The 21,908-nt window shown below is 39.5% G+C and overlaps 1 protein-coding gene across 3 annotated transcripts in view; it reads right to left on the reverse strand.

The window, feature by feature from the left end:
• Positions 1 to 21,908, reverse strand: part of spir (spire) — a 463,061-nt gene that overhangs the window by 14,495 nt on the left and 426,658 nt on the right. For all 3 annotated transcript variants that reach the window (XM_065216592.1, XM_065216591.1, XM_065216590.1), the window contains one exon: positions 1,319 to 1,656. In XM_065216592.1, coding sequence (XP_065072664.1) covers positions 1,319 to 1,656 — 338 coding nt within the window. The remainder of the gene's footprint in view (positions 1 to 1,318; positions 1,657 to 21,908) is intronic.

Below are 21,908 nucleotides of genomic sequence, written 5' to 3' on the forward strand. Positions count from 1 at the left end.
GTCAAGGCATGCTCCATTACGCTGGCACTTGTGGTGTGGGAAAATCAAGTACTAATTTACTGTTTCTATGATTAGCTGGGTCTGGGTGTGCTTAAATGAGGCGTGCTCTTTTTTATCACAGCATTTTGCCGCAGATATGGTTGATGTAGAAATTATTAATGGTGAAAGTAGAGGAGTTTTCAACATCAAAACCTTAGACATGTTGAGCTAAATTTAAAACTTTAGAGTAGATATTGAAAAGCTTGTCAAAATCGAAATTGTCTTTGGAAGTTGGTGGATGTTTTACTAAAATCAACGTTTTACCTTTCGCCTTAGAATTAGTAAAATACATACTATGTTCTGTTTTTTAATCATCTTACGTCTAAATTGCAGAATCACACACCTAGAGATTGATAGCAGATTTGCATATGTGTACTTATGATTGCAAGCAAACCGTACATTATTCGATTTGGTGTAGAGTTCTTTTATTAATAAAAGACCCTGTATCAAAATTGCGTTTTTTTAACATTGAGTTGGAGTAGACTTTTACAACACTTGGTATAGTAAAAGTCTATTCCAACTCAATGTAACTCAACTACCAAAAAGTAGAAAAATGTAAAATTGTAAGGGACCTAGGTGTGATCCTAGACTCTAAACTCAATTTTGTAGAACATTATAATACAATCGTAACGAAAGCAAATAGTATGTTGGGCTTCATTGAGAGGTTCAGCTATAATTTTCAAGACCCATACACTATCAAATTATTATATATTACATACGTAAGACCTATTCTCTAATACTATAACCTAGTATGGAATCCGTACATTGCCATACACGAGGAACGCATAGAATCTGTCCAAAAACAATTGAATGGGACCGCATTTCCTCTTCTATCATATTAAGCACGCTGTATGCTCATCAACAAACACTCAAAGAACGCCGCGAATTTGCAATGCTTTTCTTCATCAATGACATTATTTCACATCACATAGAATCATCAGAAATACTTTCACAATTAAACTTCTACACACCCTCTCAGAAAAATCACACAGAACAAATTACGCAAAAAATGGCCCCTTCAATCGAATGATGCGACAGTTTAATCTACACTGTGAAGTCATTAGCATCACTATGTCAAAAGAAGAAATTAAAACCCAACTAAAACATAATAGAAATAATGCACAGTATGTAAGAAAATCATTGTAACCATTGTATGTAGTCTACTTTGCTTGACGAAATAAATAAATAAATAAATAAAAAAGGTGAAAAACCAAACAAGAATTCAATTAATTTAATTTAAAAAATTATTGAAAAATTGAGCCTTAAATTTCCAACTCACCTCAAACAGCGAAAAATCCACTGGTATCAGTCTTAGGGTGTTTCGGGGCGAGTTGGCGTACATCGCCGCAGATATAGCGGATACTCTCGCAGCTGCCAGTGCACTGTTGCTGCTACCGCCTGTCGTTGTCGCTGCCGAAGCCGAAGCCGAAGCCGACGCCGAAGCCGACGCCGACGCCGACGCTGACGCCGCTGGTGCGTTGCTTGTGCTATGCTGGTGGTGATGGTGACTATTGCTATTGCTACTGCTACTGCTGCTGCTGTTACTACTACTGCTACTGCTAGATCCTATTTCATCACATGATTTCTTTACGCTATCTATTTGTGTGGTTGGTAAAACTGCAATAGAAGAAAAGGGGAAAAACGGAAAGACGTTGTTAATTAACTGGATAACAATTCAAATCTGGAATTGGACACGACGGGTCCATCAATGAATATCAAAAGCATTGGGAAGGCCACGCGACAACCACGGAGTGTGCTTTCTGGTATCAACTTCAGTTGGGGAGATAAGTCACGGGGACAACGAAAATTCAATCGAAAATAGTGTTTTTTTCTCTTCTTTCTGCTTGCGAGGAAATCCAAATTCAAGTCATATAGATGGACGGGCGGACGTGTCAATTAATTTGTGCCACATGATAGGCGCTTTCGCAATGAACTAATTCGGTGTCCATCAAAACCTTTGAAATCTTTTTTTGACAGGGAACGGCGAGCGCACGGTCGGCTCGCTAGCGTTTCGAATGACAAATGACATTATTTTGACGAATTCCGATCACATCGTTCGGTCGGAAAACGATGGGAAGCCAGAAGGCATAAAATGTTTTTTATTTTTTTTTATTTCGAAGTTTGAGTGGTGGATTTTGAGGGCTAAATGGATATGGAACCGAATTGCGTCTAGTTTTGTTACGCAACTTTTCCCAGCAGAGTGGGTTGTGAGCTAAATGCTAAATGGGTGCTTTATCGTCACAGTGTAAAGGTGTCGTTGACGTGTTGTGCGAAATAATTCGAATTGCTGTGAATTTAAACAGAGACAAAAAAGACTCTTCTACAACCATTCAGTAAGGGAAGTAAGTGAAAAAAACCTAATTGAATGGAGTTCTTTGTTCTGACTTGATTCAATTAGCAACACTTGGTTGAGTGAATATTATGTGACGGCGTTATGGATCAAATAAGCAAGAACATTATTTTTACATACAGCCTGAACGGGAAAAATATCAACACTGGGTTCAATTTCCGGTCCGGTCTAGAAAATCTTCGAGTTGTAAATTTTCTGGACTTCCCTGGGAATAGAATAACGTTTGCATTTAAAAAAATGGACAAAAATTGTCGATTTTCCATGGGTTTACCTTCACCCGCACTGACGAAACTACCCATGCAGCATCAATCATAGTAAACCGTGAGTCAGCAGACAAAATTTGACAGCTCTATCAGTCGAACTCTAACCGTGATGGCAAAAACAGTGAAGCAACTCCGTTCAGAAGTGTGCGCGTTCAAAGAACGGCACCCCGCCGCGTCGAAAACGGACATCGTGCGGCACTTTGTGGACGCCGGATACACCCGTTCCGGCATCTACAACTTCTTGGCACTATTAGACAACAATCAGAGCATCGAAAGAAAGCCCGGTTCAGGACGACCGACGACCCTGAGCGACAAGAAGCTCCAAAGGATGTTGAAGAGGAAGACCGAGGGAAAAGTGGCTACATCGCTGCGTGCGCTTGGCCGGGAGGTCGGTGCAACCGGCCAAACAGTGGAAAAGTACCTGGCGAACATGAACATACATGTCAGGAAGCGGAAGTGACGTCGTTGTGATAAACATGTTTTGAATAATTTTTTACATTGTTCATATGATTGCAGGCGAATTTTTAATTTTTCTGGTGGTTGTCTTCATTTGTAAAATAATCTATTACAAGCTCAAAATTAAATTAAATTGAGTAATATTTACAGGAAAATGTTGGTAATTCATTTACCTAACGACAATACATCAATACATCTATCAACGATGTAAAATTTTAAGAAAAAATATTAATGGTCAATAATTGGATCACAGTTGGACTCTTGGTCCTGGATTATTGTCTATGGCGATAACGCCTGAAGGTATGCATATAAAACACACACATATTGTGCTTCGATTATTGACTGCATCAATTAAATCAATAAAATAGCTGATATCGTAAGTAAACATCCAGAAAACTTATGTTTAATCAGCTAACAGAATCACTCAATGATTATTCTTGCTGAAAAATGTCATTCATAGATACATTTAGCCATTTATTGGCGTGCAATTATTAGATACAAAGTGTACAATAATAGAATTTCAAAGCAAATGATGCGTGCAACAATTGGACTCTGAAGTAGGGATATTTAAAAGTTTTACTATACAGAATGATTTTACCAATATAAATTGCTGATGAGCGCTGTTAATGCTTCATGATTCACATTCAAAGGTTTCTTGAGGAATTCCTACTTCAAAAACAATTTCAATCTCTTAAAAATGCAAAATAAGCAAAATTACGTGCTTAGGTGTGCAATAGTTGGCAAATTACCCTTTACTGCGTTATCACCGACAAATCGACATGAATGACCATAGCAAAAACAATAAAATTTCTGACCAAAGCACACTACTGACATCTGGCTCCGTGTTCGTGGCAAATATTTAGCTTAGCCATGAACCCGGATGCAAAAGTTATGAATTGTTTCGTGTCTGATCTATTCTGGACAAATTATTTTTATCTAGGTCAAAAAATCCTACGGTTTTGACAGTGATCCGGCACATTTAAATCGACCGTTTACGATTTTCATGCATAAGTCAGAATTAAGTGTCATGTCGGTTGGTCGGTGGTATTGATGGATCGAAGTAGGCCGCGCTGAGAAAATGACGTGTTTTTGTTTTACTGCGTCGTTTTCGTTCTAGTGAAAATGTTATAAATTTACAATTTAATTTTTAAAAGTGTTAATTTGAAAGTACAGAAGTGATGTTGAAAAGTGCATTAAGTGAAAATTTTCAAATTCCTATCCGTTGAATGTGGTGCCGACTGTTCTACCCTACGCGTAGCTACGCTCTGCTAAGTTTATTGACCTTTTCGTTCCTCTGTCCTCAATAAGAAATATCTATCTAATTCAAGACGATCATTTCAAAACTTACTAAATACGGGTCAATCAAGTATTGCACTACTGCTTGATTGAAAGTTTCAGTACGTTATCAATGGTGTATATTTGCATCGATAATGTATTGGAGCGGGGCTTATCATGTGTGAAAATAGCTTCGGAATGCTTGCGTTCTTGAAATGGGCTATTGTAGCTGCGGTAGAGCTGTCACCTTCTAACTCCCGGGTTCAAGCTTCTTGCATTGATAAGAAATGATTGCAGGCAGATTTTATCCATAATGTCACTACCAGACAGTGGGAGTTAGGCCAAGGACGAATCTTCATTCTAATCTACGAGTCCACATACTATTAATAACCTTTTACACATGAGAACTTCCTATCGATCAGAACGAATTGTGCATATGTTTAGGATCAACAAACATGTTCAGGCGCAAAGGAGCAACAGAATCGAGCTGATAACGTTTCTTAATTCCAAAATCTGAAGACTGTTTTGAATAATATGTTTAGGTAATGGGCAGCAACAACGGACAGATAAATTACTAACAGCTTCTATTTAAAAAAAATGCTTGATATAACGATTGCCAGCAACGCCGACTGGGCGTATCCTATGGATTACCCTCCCTACTAGCACACATAAGGGAGACACATCCTTTATCTAACATCTAAGAGGTAGTAATTAATCACAAATTACAATCTAACAGCAACGGATGAACGTGGGTCTCCTTCTTAACAACAGTTTGGAGTTCGTACCACCTACGACATTGTGCAACCTGGTTTATGCTATGCTATGTCGGTTTGTTGGTGGTATTTTTGTAAGTACTGTACTGTAGTCTAAGTAATTCAAAACTATTTCCTGTGCCAGTACTTACTTGCTTACTCCTTATAAACACATCATATAAATACCACAGACAAACATACACTTTGAATATTTTTCCCAGTGAAACATCGTTGCTGAAACACTACCGCGCTCTATAGATGTCGCTAGTGTTTAAACGTCAAACGCAAGGAAATTGACTATGCGCGCCACCTGCGGTGCTACTACCAACTAATAACAATGTAAAGTGGCCGTTAAATGCGTGTGCTATCAACAACATGCGAGCGCTATGTCTGTTTGTCTGTGGAAATACTATACAACTTACTGTTACAATGCAATAAAATCTATTGTTTACAACATAAAATCAATAGTTAGTTCACATTATTACACAATAAAATATATATTAAACGCTCAGGTAGGCCAGGAGGAGGAATTCAAACCGACGATTGGAAAGTTCAGCGCCCACCAGCTGACGAACGGGAACGGCCTACGACTAATCGATTTCGCCGCCTCCAAGAACATGGCCATACGTAGCACCTTCTTCCAACACCACCTCCCCTATCGTTACACCTGGAGATCACCACAGCAGACGGAATCGCAAATCGACCACGTTCTGATTGATGGACGGCAATTCTCCGACATTATCGACGTCAGGACCTATCGTGGCGCTAACATCGACTCTGACCACTACCTGGTGATGGTCAAACTGCGCCCAAAACTTTCCGTCATCAACAATGTACGGTACCGACGCCCGCCACGGTACAACCTAGAGCGACTGAAGCAACCGGATGTCGCCTTAGCATACGCGCAGAATCTCGAGGCAGCGTTGCCAGAGGAGGGCGAGCTCGATGTGCCCCCTCTAGAGGACTGCTGGAGTACAGTAAAAGCAGCCATCACCGACGCAGCCGAGGGCACCATCGGGTACGTGGAAAGAAGTCGACGGAATGAATGGTTCGACAAGGAGTGCAGAGCGATTTTGAAGGAGAAGAACGCAGCGCGGGCGGTAATGCTGCAGCATGGAACCTGACAGAACGTGGAACGGTATAAACAGAAGCGGAAACAGCAGACCCGCATCTTTCGGGAGAAAAAACGCCGCCTGGAAGAAGCGGAGTGCGAGGAAATGGAACTGCTGTGCCGTTCCCAAGAAACACGGAAGTTCTACCAGAAGCTCAACGCATCCCGCAACGGCTTCGTGCCGTGAGCCGAAATGTGCAAGAATAAGGACGGGAGCCTTTTGACGGACGGACGTGAGGTGATTGAAAGGTGGAAGCAGCACTTCGATGCGCACCTGAATGGCGAGGAGAACGTAGGCACGGGAGACCAGCGCAATAGAGGAAACGACTAGGTCAGTGCAGCAGAGGACAGAACTGACCCAACTCCCACGCTGAGGGAAGTTAATGACTCCATTCAGCAGCTCAAAAACAACGAAGCAGCTGGTAAGGATAGTATCGCAGCCGAACTCATCAAGATGGGCCCAGAAAAGTTGGCCACCTGCCTGCACCGGATGATAGTCAGATTCTGGGAAACAGAACAGCTACCGGAGGAGTGGAAGGAGGGGGTAATCTGCCCCATTCACAAGAAAGGCGACCATTTGGAATGTGAGAACTTCAGAGCGATCACCATTTTGAATGCCGCCTACAAAGTGCTATCCCAGATCATCTTCCGTCGTCTATCACCTAAAATGACCGAGTTCGTGGGAAGTTATCAAGCCGGCTTCATTGACGGCCGATCGACAACGGACCAGATCTTCACTGTACGGCAAATCCTCCAGAAATGCCGTGAATACTAGGTCCCAACGCATCATTTGTTCATCGATTTTAAGGCGGCATACGACAGTATCGACCGCACAGAGCTATGGAAAATCATGGACGAGAACGGCTTTCCTGGGAAGCTGATCAGACTGATCAAAGCAACGATGGACGGTGTGCAAAACTGCTTAAGGGTTTCGGGTGAACTATCCAGTTTATTCGAATCTCGCCGGGGACTGCGACAAGGTGACGGACTCTCATGCCTACTCTTCAACATTGCACGCTATGTCTAAAGGCACGTTTTTTGCAACATTCATGTACCTCAGATTTTCCTTGAGAGGATGTTAGTATTAATCCTAACAATCAAATCTGTGATGGTTTTAAAATATTTCATCTTGGGTTTTTTGAGAAAAAGTGTTTTGAAGTTTACAAAGCTGATTATGAAGGCGTATATGGACTATTGACGATACAAAACTATTACGAATTGAACAAATGCAGTTAAACAAGATTCAAATGATGATTGAATTAATCTAAATGGCATTAAAGAGTTCTCTTTGACTCTCAAGTAAGATCCGTATTGATTATGTCGACTTTGACCAAAATCAATTAATAATTGTTGCTAGAACAACTTCTTAATTAATTTCTCTTCCCTCATAATAGTAAAAGAGAAAGAAACGAGCAGGACATTCTGAGGCAGCCAGCTAATCATAGTAGGCATTGATTTTCTTCCTGTTTCGAGTGTTTTTGTTTTTATTGGAGGTATCGTGTAGAAAATCTGGAAAGATTAAAAACATCCCGAGGGGTGGACAATTTGCTTGGATTAAAAAAAAAACAGATATGTTTGACTCAATGGCGAGATCGAAAATAATTTCTGGCAACCATGACGAATTGGTTTGAAAATCATCTAATCGATAATACAGGAATGAAACTCACATGAGGTTAGCTACTTTTGCCCAGTGAGTTTAGGTAGTCCTAACATTGAATTACTACAGAATTGCTAGAGCTTCATTGCAATTCCCATATTTTGAATAAAAAAACATTTAGGAAGGTTCAGCACTTTCTAGGAAATTCTGCGAACTATAGGGAACTGTAGTGAATTTTAGGAAATTTCGGCAAACTATAAATAAGTTCCTCAAAAGAAGCAGAGAAATTCAACAACTTTCAGAGAAGTTCATTGAACTTCAGGTGTGCTTCGCTCTCCAGATCTGCCAACTTCAGGGACATTTTATGAGCTTCAGAGGAGTTCAATGCCCTCCTGGTAAGTTCTACGAACTTCAAGAGAGTTCTGTGAACTATAGCAACATTATATGAATTTCAATGATGTTCTGCAAACAGTTCTTTAAACGTGAGGAAATTTTTACAACCTTTAGGATGATCTGTGAACTACAGGAAAATTTAATAACATTAGGAAAGTACCTACTATGAATTTAAAAAAAAACGTCTGAAAATTTCAGGAAAAAAAAAACAAGAACATCAAAGAACATCATGCAAGTTAGAAGAATTTCGTCGAAGTTCAACGAAATCAAGGAAAACATATGAACAGGGATTTGAATTTGAATGTAACTTCTATAAGCTGTCTCATCGGGTTGTTGGTGAAACAACTCCAACTCCATGTCTTAGAAAACAGGTATAATATTGAAATTTGTTGCAATATCTCTTTCTCTTTTACGCTTCCTTTATGAAATGTGATCGAGGGCATTAGCAGGGTGGAAGGGCGTAAAAATCAGAGTTTGTCACCTAAAAAAAATCGCATCACGCATGTTACATTGCCGTTTACCGGTATAAAAAAGGGAGCAGTTTATGAAAATTGAGGTTCATAAATATCCAGAAGACCAAACTCGACAGTCAAAGATGTGCGGGTGTGTAGATATTTGTAAGAAAAAAACACCACAGAAAAAAAAAGAAATTCATAAAAAAATATCAAATTATGTCGGACGCAGGTTTAGGATTCAGACTTCAGAATCTCTCCAAATTGGCAGATGAAAGTAAGCATCACTTTGTTGCCAAACGCATTAGATAGTTAGCAGGCAAAAAACTAGTCTAGGTTAGTTTTTCAAACGTCACAGGAAGACCAATGCGTTTAAATTTGAAACAGTCAGGAAAAAATCTAAGATTTCTCACGAAGATTTACTCAGCTTTGAGAAAGATTTTAATCTGAGTGTTAATAAGGTCAGTATGAAACAGTTATCTTTATAACTTTATATTTTTCATGACTTTAAACTATACTTTTGTTATTTGTTTATTTGTTTATTTGTTTATTTAATAATTCAACTGACAATTAATGTCTTAATGAATAAAACTGGTCAACGAAACGAAAACGGTCAAGTAACCGGTGACGAAACACATTTGCTGATACGTTAAAGTCAAATTCGCAATAAAAGTAGTTAAATTGTCAGTGATTGCACGAATTGGCTCATTCTGCGTATAATTTCTGCCTCGTGGCTCCAAAAACAGAAATTCGCGTTGACGAAGAGGTCTCTCAGGAGCATACATATTTAGCTGGGCCAGCAACGTTGGACAGTCGATGTCACCCATGAGAAGCTTTCCAGCAAACATAGCTTGAGCGACCGTCCGTCGCACCACTAGCGGTTCGATGCCCAGAAGACGGCAACGCTCCTCGTACGGTGGCAGGTTCGATGAGTCACGCCAGTTCAAGAAACGAAGAGCATATCTCACAAACTTTCGTTGAACAGATTCGATTCTAACGATCCAAGTGGCTTGGAAAGGGCACCATACAACTGCACTTGATTCTAATATAGACCGCACAAGTGAGCTGTAAAGTGATCTGAGGCATAACGGGTCCCGGAACTCATCGGCAATTTTGAAAATAAACCCCAGTTGGCGATTGGCTCGGGAAATGATGTCGTTATAATGGATTTTGAAGGTGAGTCCGCAGTCCAGAGTAACACCGAGATCCTTTATTTGTTCTACACGGGCAATGCAACGTCCAAAGAGCACATAGTCAAATATAATTGGTTCGTTTTATTACAGACGCTAAAATTGGCTAAATGTATGAGACATACCGGCCGTAAAACTATCCAGCCCGGCCTCAAATCAGCTATGAGGAAAGACAACGCGGCCAAGAATGATCCCAATAACGTAATTTGGTGGCTGCCGCAAATGCGACTCAGCATACGCAATTTGATTCACTGGTCGCCATTGTAGGTGCTTGATAAACGCCATTGCCTGATAATCGTGCAGTTTTTGAAGGATGAAATTTTAATCATCAGCTAATGAAAAACAACACATCGCTGATTTTTCGATATGTTGTGTAAAAAAGCCTAAATTTTTAAGGAAAAATATAAAAACACTTTGCACCCTCTGTCTACAAACCATGAAAACCATAATAAACGATACAATCAATGTTTTCAAATATAAAATCCCATTTTTTTAATATCATTATATTGCATCATTACAAGTACTTTTAACTACCTTTCATTTGATATTTTGATCTTTAAAATTGGCCCAATTGTTCAAAAGCTATAAATTTTTTAAAATAGTCATTTTTGAAAAAAAATAAAAAATCAACGTTTTTTGGACTACCCTAACGTTGAAATAGTCACCCTAACGACAAAAAAAAATTCAAAACTACCATTTCCTACCAAATTCTGAGAAACAATATATCGTTTTGCAATGAAATGGCTTAATAATAGTAAATTTAAAGACTAAACCATTGTTTAATTATTTTACTAATTTAAACATTCTGAGATCATGACATTGCTACGATATCTGACGGTACCGAAGAGGGAATCCTACTGTATCATTGAAACTAAGTGTTTTGACAACTTTAATCCCCTTTTGAATCATTTTCAGCTGAATTTGTTTCGATCCGTAACAGTTTTGTATCATCAATAGTCCGTATACGCCTTTGTTAACAGCTAAGTAAACTTCAAAACACTTTTTCTCAAAAAACCCAAGATGAAATATTTTAAAATCTTCGCAGATTTGATTGTTAGGATCATTTCTAACTTCCTGTGAAGATAAAACTGAGGTACATGAATGTTGCAAAAAAAGTGCCTTCAGACATATCATTGCTCTAGAAGGTGTAATGCGACGAGCCGGACTCAACAGCCGGGGTACGATTTTCACGAAATCCGGTCAATTTGTGTGCTTTGCGGACGACATGGACATTATCGCAAGAACATTTGGAACGGTGGCAGAACTATACACCCGCCTGAAACACGAAGCAGCAAAGGTCGGACTGGTGGTGAGTGCGTCAAAAACAAAGTACATGCTAGTAGGCGGAACCGAACATGACAGGATTCGTCTAGGAAGTAATGTCACGATAGACGGGGATACTTTCGAGGTAGTGGAGGATCATCATCAGTGGAAGTCGTGCCTACTACGGGCTCCAGAAGAAACTACGGTCAAAAAAGATTCACCCCGCACCAAATGTTCCATGTACAGAACGCTAATAAGACCGGTAGTCCTCTATGGACACGAGACATGGACTATGCTCGAGGAGGACCTGCAAGCACTCGGAGTTTTCGAGCGACGTGTGCTAAGGACGATCTTCGGTGATGTGCAGGAGAACGGTGAGTGGCGGCGAAGAATGAACCACGAGCTCGCTGCACTTTACGGAGAACCCAGCATCCAGAAGGTGGCCAAAGCCGGAAGGATACGGTGGGCAGGGCATGTTGCAAGAATGCCGGACAATAACCCTGCAAAGTTGGTGTTCGCTACTGATCCGGTTGGCACAAGAAGGCGTGGAGCGCAGAGAGCACGATGGGCGGACCAGGTAGAGCGCGATCTAGCGAGCATTGGGCATGACCGAGGATGGAGAGCGGCAGCCGCAAACCGAGTATTGTGGCGTACTATTGTTGATTATGTCTTATCTTAAATGTGATGTTGTAGAAATGAATGTATGTATGTTTTTCGATTGGTATCCGAGAGATTTCTTTTCATGGCTTTCTCTGTCTAGTAATCCAAACGGTCAGTTGTGTATTTCGATAAGCGTGTTGAGCTTAGAAGAGCTCTTCCTGTATAGTTCATTGAGTACGATTTTATTTAACATTGGACACTATTTGACACTGAGTAGTCGGCTGCAACGTCAGGCAATGCACAACTGACCATTTGGAATACCCTAGACCATACAGGAGAAATAAAATATAAAGTGTTATGAACCATTAAATTTATGGTAAATAAGGCGATTACAAATATTAAAAAAATATATGTCCTATCACTACAAACCATACGAAGCCATGTTTTATTTATTTGAAGTTTTCGAACCATACACTTCAATTAACCAAATTTAACTTTAGGTTTTGCTTGGCACTTTTCCATACCTTTTGTAAGTGACTTACACGAAACGAAAATCAACTATTTTATTCAAGTGTTTCACTTATACATTTTTGCCAAAACATCAGCCTGATACATTCCTTTTTGCAAGACGTCTGCTTATTAGTTGAATAAGTTTATGAATAATCAGCAATAGAAATTTGCCAAAAAGTATAAGGAGATTTCTGTCCGTGTAGGAATATTGTTGGTTTTAGCTGGAAAATTGAAAATAAATATTGTTTGTGCGCCGTGAGGAAAATCGAAAGAGGTTTCACTCAGTCTCATCTCGAATAATGGAGTTTATAAAATATTTATCTTCTTTATGGTTTATTTATTTTTTTATCCGGCTTGTCATCAGAGCGCCAACCAATTGAAAATTGCCTTCAGTAACAATGAATGCCTCTTGAGACTTGTTTGCTTTGGTTGTTAGCATATCTTTCGAATTGATGATGATTGGACATTATAATAATGATTTCCCATCTATATACTGCAGCTAAACTTACTACCACCGGCCATACCATTCGAGTGCTACCCGAGCAAGATGCTCCAATTTCCTACCGTAACCGACCACCACTGACCGTAAATCACCAGTTTGTTAGTTACACAATCCCAAGATGACCGTCATCAATTCTACCGGCCCGTTCGCCGTCGACGTCCGTTGCAAGAGGCGGTTGTCAGTAAATCGAACGAGGCAGCATTTTACGAAAAGCAATAACAGCAGCTTGGAATACATAAGTAAACAAATTCGTGACCGCGTTCGTTGCTTCCAGCCTCCCGTTCAGACATCCACGTAAGCATAAGACTGTTTTCGCGCACGTGACGAGACCAGGTTTGCATGGTACGTAGTCATACATGTATCTCACAGGGAGTTCCTTCTTCGGCCCATACGTGATAAATATTTGATTTGGTTTATGTTTTCGCAGTGTTTCGTTCTGTGTACGTTTGGTTAAATCTTTAAGCTTCAATTTTGCAACACACCAGCGTTCCTTAAAATTTAATCCGGAATTTGATTAGATAGGTAATATAGAAGCGGCGCCGGTGGTTGTAAGTGAGACTGCTTCTCACTCCACGAGGCCTGGGTTCAATTTCAGTCGCCACCGCCGGGATTTTCTGAGGCATTTAAATCTCTGATCATGCCTTAGAAATAAAGTCTTTGGTCCCCGGTCTATGAAATGATGGGTCAATAGGTAGGGTCCAGGTGTGGGAGCTGCCTCCCTGGCATCGGGCAAAACCAAATCAAGGAAAAATAAAAAAAAAGATAGGTAATATTGAACACCACTCCTCAGAGCCGGTTGCTAAAGTCCAATTTTGGACCAGAACTTTTCTCGAGCGTCGTTGAGTTTTATTGCTCAAATGTTTCTCTATTTGCGCTGTGTCTACATTAAATATGAATATCCTGGCTCGCTGTGGGTTGCATGCCAAAGTAAACTTTATGCTTTCCGTGCAAAGTAGGAATGGTGTCCTAATGGTGTTTTGCCTCCTTCTCCACCACGACGCTACTCGAGTGCTTTCTCCAAGTTGTCCAAGGTTTATTTTTATTTGACAGATTTAGGTCAACTTGCGAGGAAGCATATCTTGATAAGAGTCAGTTGTTGGGTATTGGAAACGGTAATGCCCGCCCAGGCGATGGACCTCCTCAGCTATGCATAAGATTTACCGGTTATGGTGCATCGGTGCCTGATGCTAGTATGAAGAGGTATAAAGGACTTTTTCTATAGTGCACATGGGGAGTTCTGGTCCGAGGTTATATGATACCAGGAAAAAATTTAAAGCACCATTGTAAATACATTTAAAATAATGGTAATCGGGAAATCAGAAAAAGCTTTATACTAAAGTCTATCGTATCTGTTTTCAACCCCTTGACAAGTTAAATTCTTATGACTCATCGACTAGTATCGCAGCAATCAGGAAACCAACGAATTTATTAATTTGAGCAGTTTAACAACTGAGCAAACAATACCACCTTACCGAAAAGCGAGTTAACAGCTCTCTTTATGGCTCAGCCTCAATTATTTCATTGTGCCGTTTTAGCTAACCCACGAAATCGCATTAACACTTTTATGGCACTAAAAAAATATGAACAAAAAACAATTAGACCTCCACTTTAGTGCAAAAACTAAAACAAACGCACACACCGGTCCCATCGTATCACACTGCTCTGCGAATGAGCGAAAAGAGCTACCACTCCCGACCCCTTTGGCAACAGCAACAGCAAATAGACTTAATCGGCAGTCTACACTTTTTTAATGGGCCGTATGCTTTTGTTTCGTTGTCAACCATCTCAGCCACGGTAGACACCGACAGTCGTTTAAGTACCGCAAGTTCACCAGCCAACCAACTAAGCAACCTCTATGACTGTACAAACGAACGATATGGGCGCCATCAAGGTCATCGGAAACAGCAGGTCACGAACGGTGCGAAAACAATAGACCGTTATTTATACGATGGCAAGTGCCCTATGGGTGTATCGATACCCCGGGAAATGTCTCGTTCAAAGAGGCGGAAAAACATAAAAATCACCATACATACGGGCGCAGGTTGGTTCTTGCCCCTGAACTACAAAAACTCGACCAACACCTATATTTGCTCCGTTTGTTCTGGGCCGACTACGAGCTCCGTAGTCGTTCATTTTTTTCGGGTTACGCTGTAGGTATAGTTTATGTTGGTTGGTTCCCCGTCATTAACGGCCTGTAACCTTTTGGCATTTTCGCTTCAACATGAAGAGGTGTTGCAAGTGGGGTTGTCGTCTTCCGTTGATGAAGCCTGACAGTACAAATCACCAACGTCTTTTAGGTAACCAACGAGGCGAAACCAGATGCAGATGAATCGTGGGAAGCCGTGTTTCGGCCAAAATAAACTGCTTCCGATGCATGGTGGGTCATCGGATTTGGAGCGCGTGAGCTATGTTTTGGTCGTTCCACTTGGCGAAATACGCGGAGGATTGATGTAATAATTAGCCGGAGGGTTGGTTTCTGTTTCTATGCTATTCCGCCGCATGATGGGTTTAGTTCGTGCGTATGGATTAAAGATTGGTGATTGATGTTGTGCGGAGCTAGCTGGTGCACGGTTGCTTTTCGTGAAATGGCAAATACGTAATAAAACTGGTAGCTACAAGGTTATGTCATTAATTTGGGTACTACTGTGGAAATGTTTCTACTGAGTTGAGTGCGTTGATAAGCTTAAGAGCATTATGCTTTCTGGGTTTCTGGTGAAGAATCCATGTGGTTTATGGAAATCTTTAGGCAATCTTTGGCGTTGGTAATTGGCAGTTTGCAAGAAAAACAGGCAAGTGAGCATTACCACGCCAACTGACGAAGCGATCAAAAACGACCTTCTCAGATTTTTATGGAAATTTGAATAATTAAATTACTTTCTGTACAAGCACATTTACATTTTCTCTGGAATTCTTCCATTTTGATTGTCTTCTTTCCTCCTTCTTTCCTTTATTTAACGTCGGTCTCTGTTCCGCAATCTAGTGCCAATCACCGACGGACATCGATTGCCATCCATTGACGGCAATCGAATGTGCAGGAAGGCAGCTTCCACACCTGCGTAGGATATCGCACCCATTCAACACACATGGGCCGGGACCAACGGCTTTACTTCCCTTCCGAAGGAAGACGTGACCAGAGATTTTTATGCCTCAGAAAAATCCCACTGACCTCGGCTGGGATTGAAACCAGACCCATTGGGGTGTTAGAAAGCAGTCACGCTTACCACTACACCACCGGCGCCGGCCCTTTTTGATTCTCGTCACATTTGGCATTCAGCGGGAACACCCACATATTGAAAATTCTGATTTTTTAGGACTATTTTTGATGTCCTTCAAAATATCATTCAATGCATTCAATCCAACAAATTTTGCATAATTCTTGTGATTATTTGAAATCTGCATGATTCTTAGGAAAACTCCGCTGCCACGAACAACTCAACAATACATTTGATGCAAACTTTAGTTCTTCTCGGAATAGTGGTTCAGAATTTCGGCTAGGAAGTTTTAGTTCGAAAAGAGCATACACAATTTACAGAAAAAATCTTAAATTAAGGAGGGTTGGTTGAACACCCAGTCTATTTTTGATTTTAGGGAAGTCATGCAGTTTCCGTCGTTTTTTTTCATTGAAAACCATGCATTTAATAGTTGCTCCTCTGCGATTGAACTGAACTAAGCAAGTAACCAACAAGTCCGATTAGGGTCTGTTTTGCAATATAAAGCTGATATACGGCTGCTATAAAGCTTGGAAACCCTATATTAACATTATCTTGCCTACAGGGCCCTACCGGGCTATTACCGGAATAACTGAATTGCACAGCGAAAATAGATTAAGTTGGCAATTAATCATATCGGCCATTTTCCACAGAGATGGCGCTGTTCCGCTGGTAGGAAGTGAAAAAAATCCCCATATAGAAATTGAGAGAAGTGGGAACAATTCGCTTTCGGTGCATATTCAGGTCAAAAAAAGTGAACGACAACTTGAAGAAATTAGTCAGGGACTTTGTCGTTCAGTTTTTTTTTTCCGGAAATTATTGTTAAACAAGCTACAATTAAATAAAAATTATTTTTCCCCATACAGTTTTACCTGCTTTACTACCAGTCCTCAGAGAGCCAAAAATTCAAATTTGAGAGAGAAAATTTGCACTCACTATTTCAATTTCTCAACTTGCCATGTAATTTAATGACACTCTATTTGGGATTTCCCTTTCACAGATTTCAAAATAGAGTACCTGACACTGCAAAACATGTCTGGTACCTCTATATATGCATTTTAAATAACATCCGAAGTCCCTTCTTTTTTACATATTCAGCACAAAAGATATTTTTTGCTCCGCCCCATTTATAAAACATGGCAGGAAATCCTGTGAGGGGTGAGCTATTTTGTGTGCAAAATGTGTAAAAAAGGAGGGACTTCGGATTTTAATCTAAATTCATATATAGAGATACCAGGCATGTTTTGCACTGCACTGTCTTCTTTGAACAATTAACGGAAAACGATTATGTGTAGTTTCCGATAGATGTCACCACCAACAACAGCAGTTACATCTGATGGAAAATGAATGCAGAAGCTTGACAAAAAAAATAATTAGATGTCTATCTTCTAGTACAAGTTCACCGATTCCATCAATTTATAGATCAGAAACGACATCCTCAAGATCTTTGTAGGGAGGGGAAGCTGATTAGCTCGACAATCGATGTATTTTTTTTATCTGAATTGACTTTGGTATGTGATATGATCGGTAAAGCAGATCATTAATTCTTATGAGATAGACAGTAGGAAGTACATTTAAATTTAAAGTGTTTGAATTTAAGAGGAGGCATTATGACAAATGTGTGGGAAGGAATTGGCTTGGGATTGAACTCACAATCTGCATAGTAAGATGAAACGGTAATCACTAAACTACCAGCTCGAGCTTTTTGGAAATTCATTTCGTATTAACTTCGCAGACTATTTAAGTGTTGAAGAAAACTGAAATGTTTCACGTTCCTTAGAAGGTCTAGCCATTTTTTAATCTTCCAATTCTTATGCAGGTTTACATAATTATAAGGATTTTTTTTTAAAGAAATCAATATTTACAAAAAAAAAATTTGAGCAACATACCTATCGTGAGATCTGACTCTTCTTACTAATAGAAATTTCGACAATAGTATTCATACGAAGTGATATTACACATGAACTCCCAATCGATTTGAAGTATCGCATGATGAATTTTAAACCTAGTAAGAAACTGGCAACTTTCCCGGGGGTGCTCCGAACATGGCCGGCAGTGTAGTCCTGGGCATTCGATCTCGTCGAGCTGAGTCGATTGGTATATGCCACTCAGCCCTGCCATCCAGGCCTCGGATCGCAAGTTCGTTTTCCAAGCGGTATGTATAAGCTTCATTGTAAGAAGGATAAAACCGAAGACTACAAATCAAGAAGACTGGCAACTGTTCTCTTCTCCCATACAAATGTCAAACGTCACTGATAACAGCAGTCAATCAAAGGTGGAACTTTGAAGCACAAGTGCTAGTGAGACTGCTCATAAACAGTGACTGTGTGTGACCTAATGTCACCGAAACGAATAATCATAACACGGTACTCGTTGTTGTTTTTGTTTTGTTCTACAAAGTTTCAGGGCAATTCGTATCCTAATCCCAGCAAGCCGGAGGTTTTTCAACTCCAAATCGAAAAACTTGTCATGGTGGATCAAGTAGAGGATTGAAACTCGGATCGATACCTAGTGAAAGTAACACTTACTTGTGAACGAGGAGCCGAAATATTGTTTATTTCATTATTGCCAATTATAAGGAATTGGCAGCTTCCACCACCATTGTGTGAACTACCGTCATTCGGAAGTTGCTGAAAATTCAAGGTTTCTGATGTTGTCAGAACATGAAACCACCGGATAGTGATCCTCTGTATGCTTTAACAATTCTTGGAATCGACCGACCCCTTCCAGAGAATGATAACAACAGTGTCGGATTGGCCAGTGACATTCAAATGGTCAGCGAGTATTGTGCCAAGCTGCCGAGCGTCACAACTTAACCCCCCCTCCTTCTGGGCCAAGTTCGAATGCCAATAAATGCATCACTAAAGGGCTTAGGAAAAGTGGAAGATAATTCTGAGATAGCAAATTATTGATCGAGGAAGGTCCCACCATCATTGCCATAGTTTCAATATTCAAAACAAATTTAACTACGCATCTGTTCAATTTCAGCTGGAATTTTACTCATTGTCAGTATAAAGCAAAGAAAGAAACGTTTAAGTTTTTACGAAAATCATAACAAAACCAATAATTGAGAGCTCAGAAGAGGCGTTGCCGTTACTGTCTCCTGATTTTTGGCAGAGTTGCCAGTATTCTTGATTTGTAGTCTTCGATAAAACACAAACAGCTACTAATAAATATTTCTACGAAGGAGATTAGGCTGATGCAAATTTTAATTTTATTTTATTTCACCTCCCCCTTCAAAGATTACTAGCGGCTTACAAAACAAAAATTCATTAATTAATTAATCATTGAATTAGTTTTTTTTCTAGTTCATTTATTTAGAACGCTCAATCATGTTAGTTTAACGGAGCCGATAAATCATTGTTCATTGTTTTTAACAATATTCACTTATTTCTATGCCTAGAAGTTGGGCCGAATACTAGCGGCTTATCTGAGGCTAGAGGGGTACATTTTCGGAGGATAGAATCAGATGAAGAGCTTGGGGTGGGATTTCGTTGTCTCATCAGAGCTTTGTCGTCAGTATGAACGGTAGTGTAATTCTAGATCCGTCTGGAGTTCGACTGGCTAAGGTGATCAGTGGGCACATTAAATAAGTTGTTTACACAGTAATTTTGATTTCGTCCCATGTTATTTATTTTTTCCCCCACCCAATTTATTTGAGTGATGTCAGACAAAAAATGAAAATATTATTTGCAGCGACCTTAAAAGAAGTCTTAAATGTTTAGTGAGTCTTTGCAACCAATGATCCATATGACATTTCGATAGTTTTGGAAATTATTTGAATCAATTCAAATTCCTGGAGTGACTAGTGAAATGATTGAGACTTTCCGAATGTTTCTAAATCTCTATGTTTCTGAAGTTTCTGCAATGTTCAACAATTTTTGAAGCTGTAAATAGTCTAGGACAGTGGTACTCAAAATTTTGTTGACTGAAACCCAGTTTTAAACATTCCTTTAACTCACGACCCACCCATTTTTAAGACAGATGTTGCAAGGAAAAAATGATCTTAAACACGCTTACATTACATCACGACTTGTAAATTACATGAATATCTTTCAAGCGTTGAAATGGTAAAAATTGTCTTACAACACTATTAAAATGCTTGAATGGTCGTAAAATGATAAGATATAATTAAAATTAAACTGGGCCACCAGCGATCTTAGAACACCAGAATGAGCTTAAACACGCCAAGATAGCTACAAAACGGCTTGAAAATCTTTAAATAATTTCGAAAACACTATAATGCGGAACATACAAAATTACTTACAATCGCCAAAACGGCTCCAAACTGTCATAAATTGTCTATGAAGTGCCAAAATAGCCTAAAATCAACAAGAGAGTCCTATACCACAAAAAGTTGTGCAAGTCTGAATAGCTCTTAAAATGCCAAACGTCAAAAATAGTGTAACAAACATCAAAAGGCCTACAATCTTCAAAATATTTCCAAAGCACCTAAAATGGCCTTAGAAAATATAAGAGGGCCTGGAACACCGCCAGTGCTGCAAAATACCAATATCATTTCCTACAAAATGTTGATTTTCACTAGACCCCTGATATTAGTATCAGCTCAAACAGTTCCAATATCAACGTCACTCGCCTCAATGTCAGTGAGCAACTGATATTGACATCGTAATGGGGCCTACTAATCTTTCAAGTTTAGCAGCATTTTTTTTTCTGAAAATACGCCAGCTAATCGAGTACTGATCTTTAGAAAATTCATCGGTACTATTAAAGGAATGCAACGGTTATACAAGATAATTAATATATTGAGACAACAGTAAGTTTTTTAACTTTTCCCTAGTGATATTCCTTTTGTGATGTCAGTGCCGTACCGCCTGATATCATGCTTGCTGCGAATATCAGTGTCGGAAGTGAAATTCAGGGGCCACATTGCGCATCTCGAAACGAAATTTTTTTTCATTCAAGCGTTCGTACAAAAAGTCTTTCGTTTCGAGACTCGTAATGTGACCCCAGTACTGGAGCAATATCTAAAGCCTTTTGACATTGACATCTGTCAGCGGAAAACATACCTTTAAAATACCAAACAGATCATACAATTGTAAGACTGGTTGTCGAATCGCAATTAAATTGCCTGAAAACATCAAACAAATATTTGAAGAACAGTCTGCAAATCACAGAAAAGACCAATTAAATTATTACTTAGAAACATTTTTTACTTGGGAATTAAACAGACATTGCTCATCCAAAACCAATTTTAAATTCAGAACAATTTTAAAATTATAATTGCAAAATTTTGATGACCTGCGACCTAACTACGGGGGATTCGCGACTCACCGATCCATAGATTGAGAAACGCTTGTCTAGGACATTCATAGACTTCTGGGAACTGTGCATATACCACGTTGACTGTTAAGACGGATGGAGGTGGTAATGACAGTGATCAGGGCTAAATTACACACATGAGGAAAACGCGTGTGAGGTTTTACAAAACTTGCCCGCATTTATGATTTATACAAAAATCTGGGTTTGAGAAAAGGTTAACATATATTTACAAAAAAAAACTTTAAATCCGGCTATTAGATTAGTAACAATTGGATTTGTATTGTAATAGTGGAGTACCAACCATGGGAGTTTAATCATGTCCATGAATAACTTTAAATTCCTGGCGAGTTTGGAACCCTTGAATAAACCTCAAAAAATCTTTTTTCATTTCTTGAGAGAGCAGAAAGCTTTACTTAAATGTTATAATTTTAAATTATTTAATGCACCTTTTCATATCGCATTACCGAATACCATTTAGCCGGATTTCTTATTCAGACATATGCTGCATAAAATGAACTTTCCTTAAAATGAGCTACAGTATTTTTTTTCGAGAATCCGATCAACATTTGTTCATAGAATTTTTGTTTAAAACGACGCACGTGAACAAAAGCCTTCTCCAAAAACATGACCACACTATCGATTCCCATACATTCATCGTGGGTA

This window comes from Ochlerotatus camptorhynchus, unplaced genomic scaffold (genome assembly GCF_037179485.1).
Source record: "Ochlerotatus camptorhynchus isolate MF236.1 unplaced genomic scaffold, CSIRO-AGI_Acam_v1.1 ptg000064l, whole genome shotgun sequence".
In the NCBI taxonomy this organism is placed as follows: Eukaryota; Metazoa; Arthropoda; class Insecta; order Diptera; family Culicidae; genus Ochlerotatus; species Ochlerotatus camptorhynchus.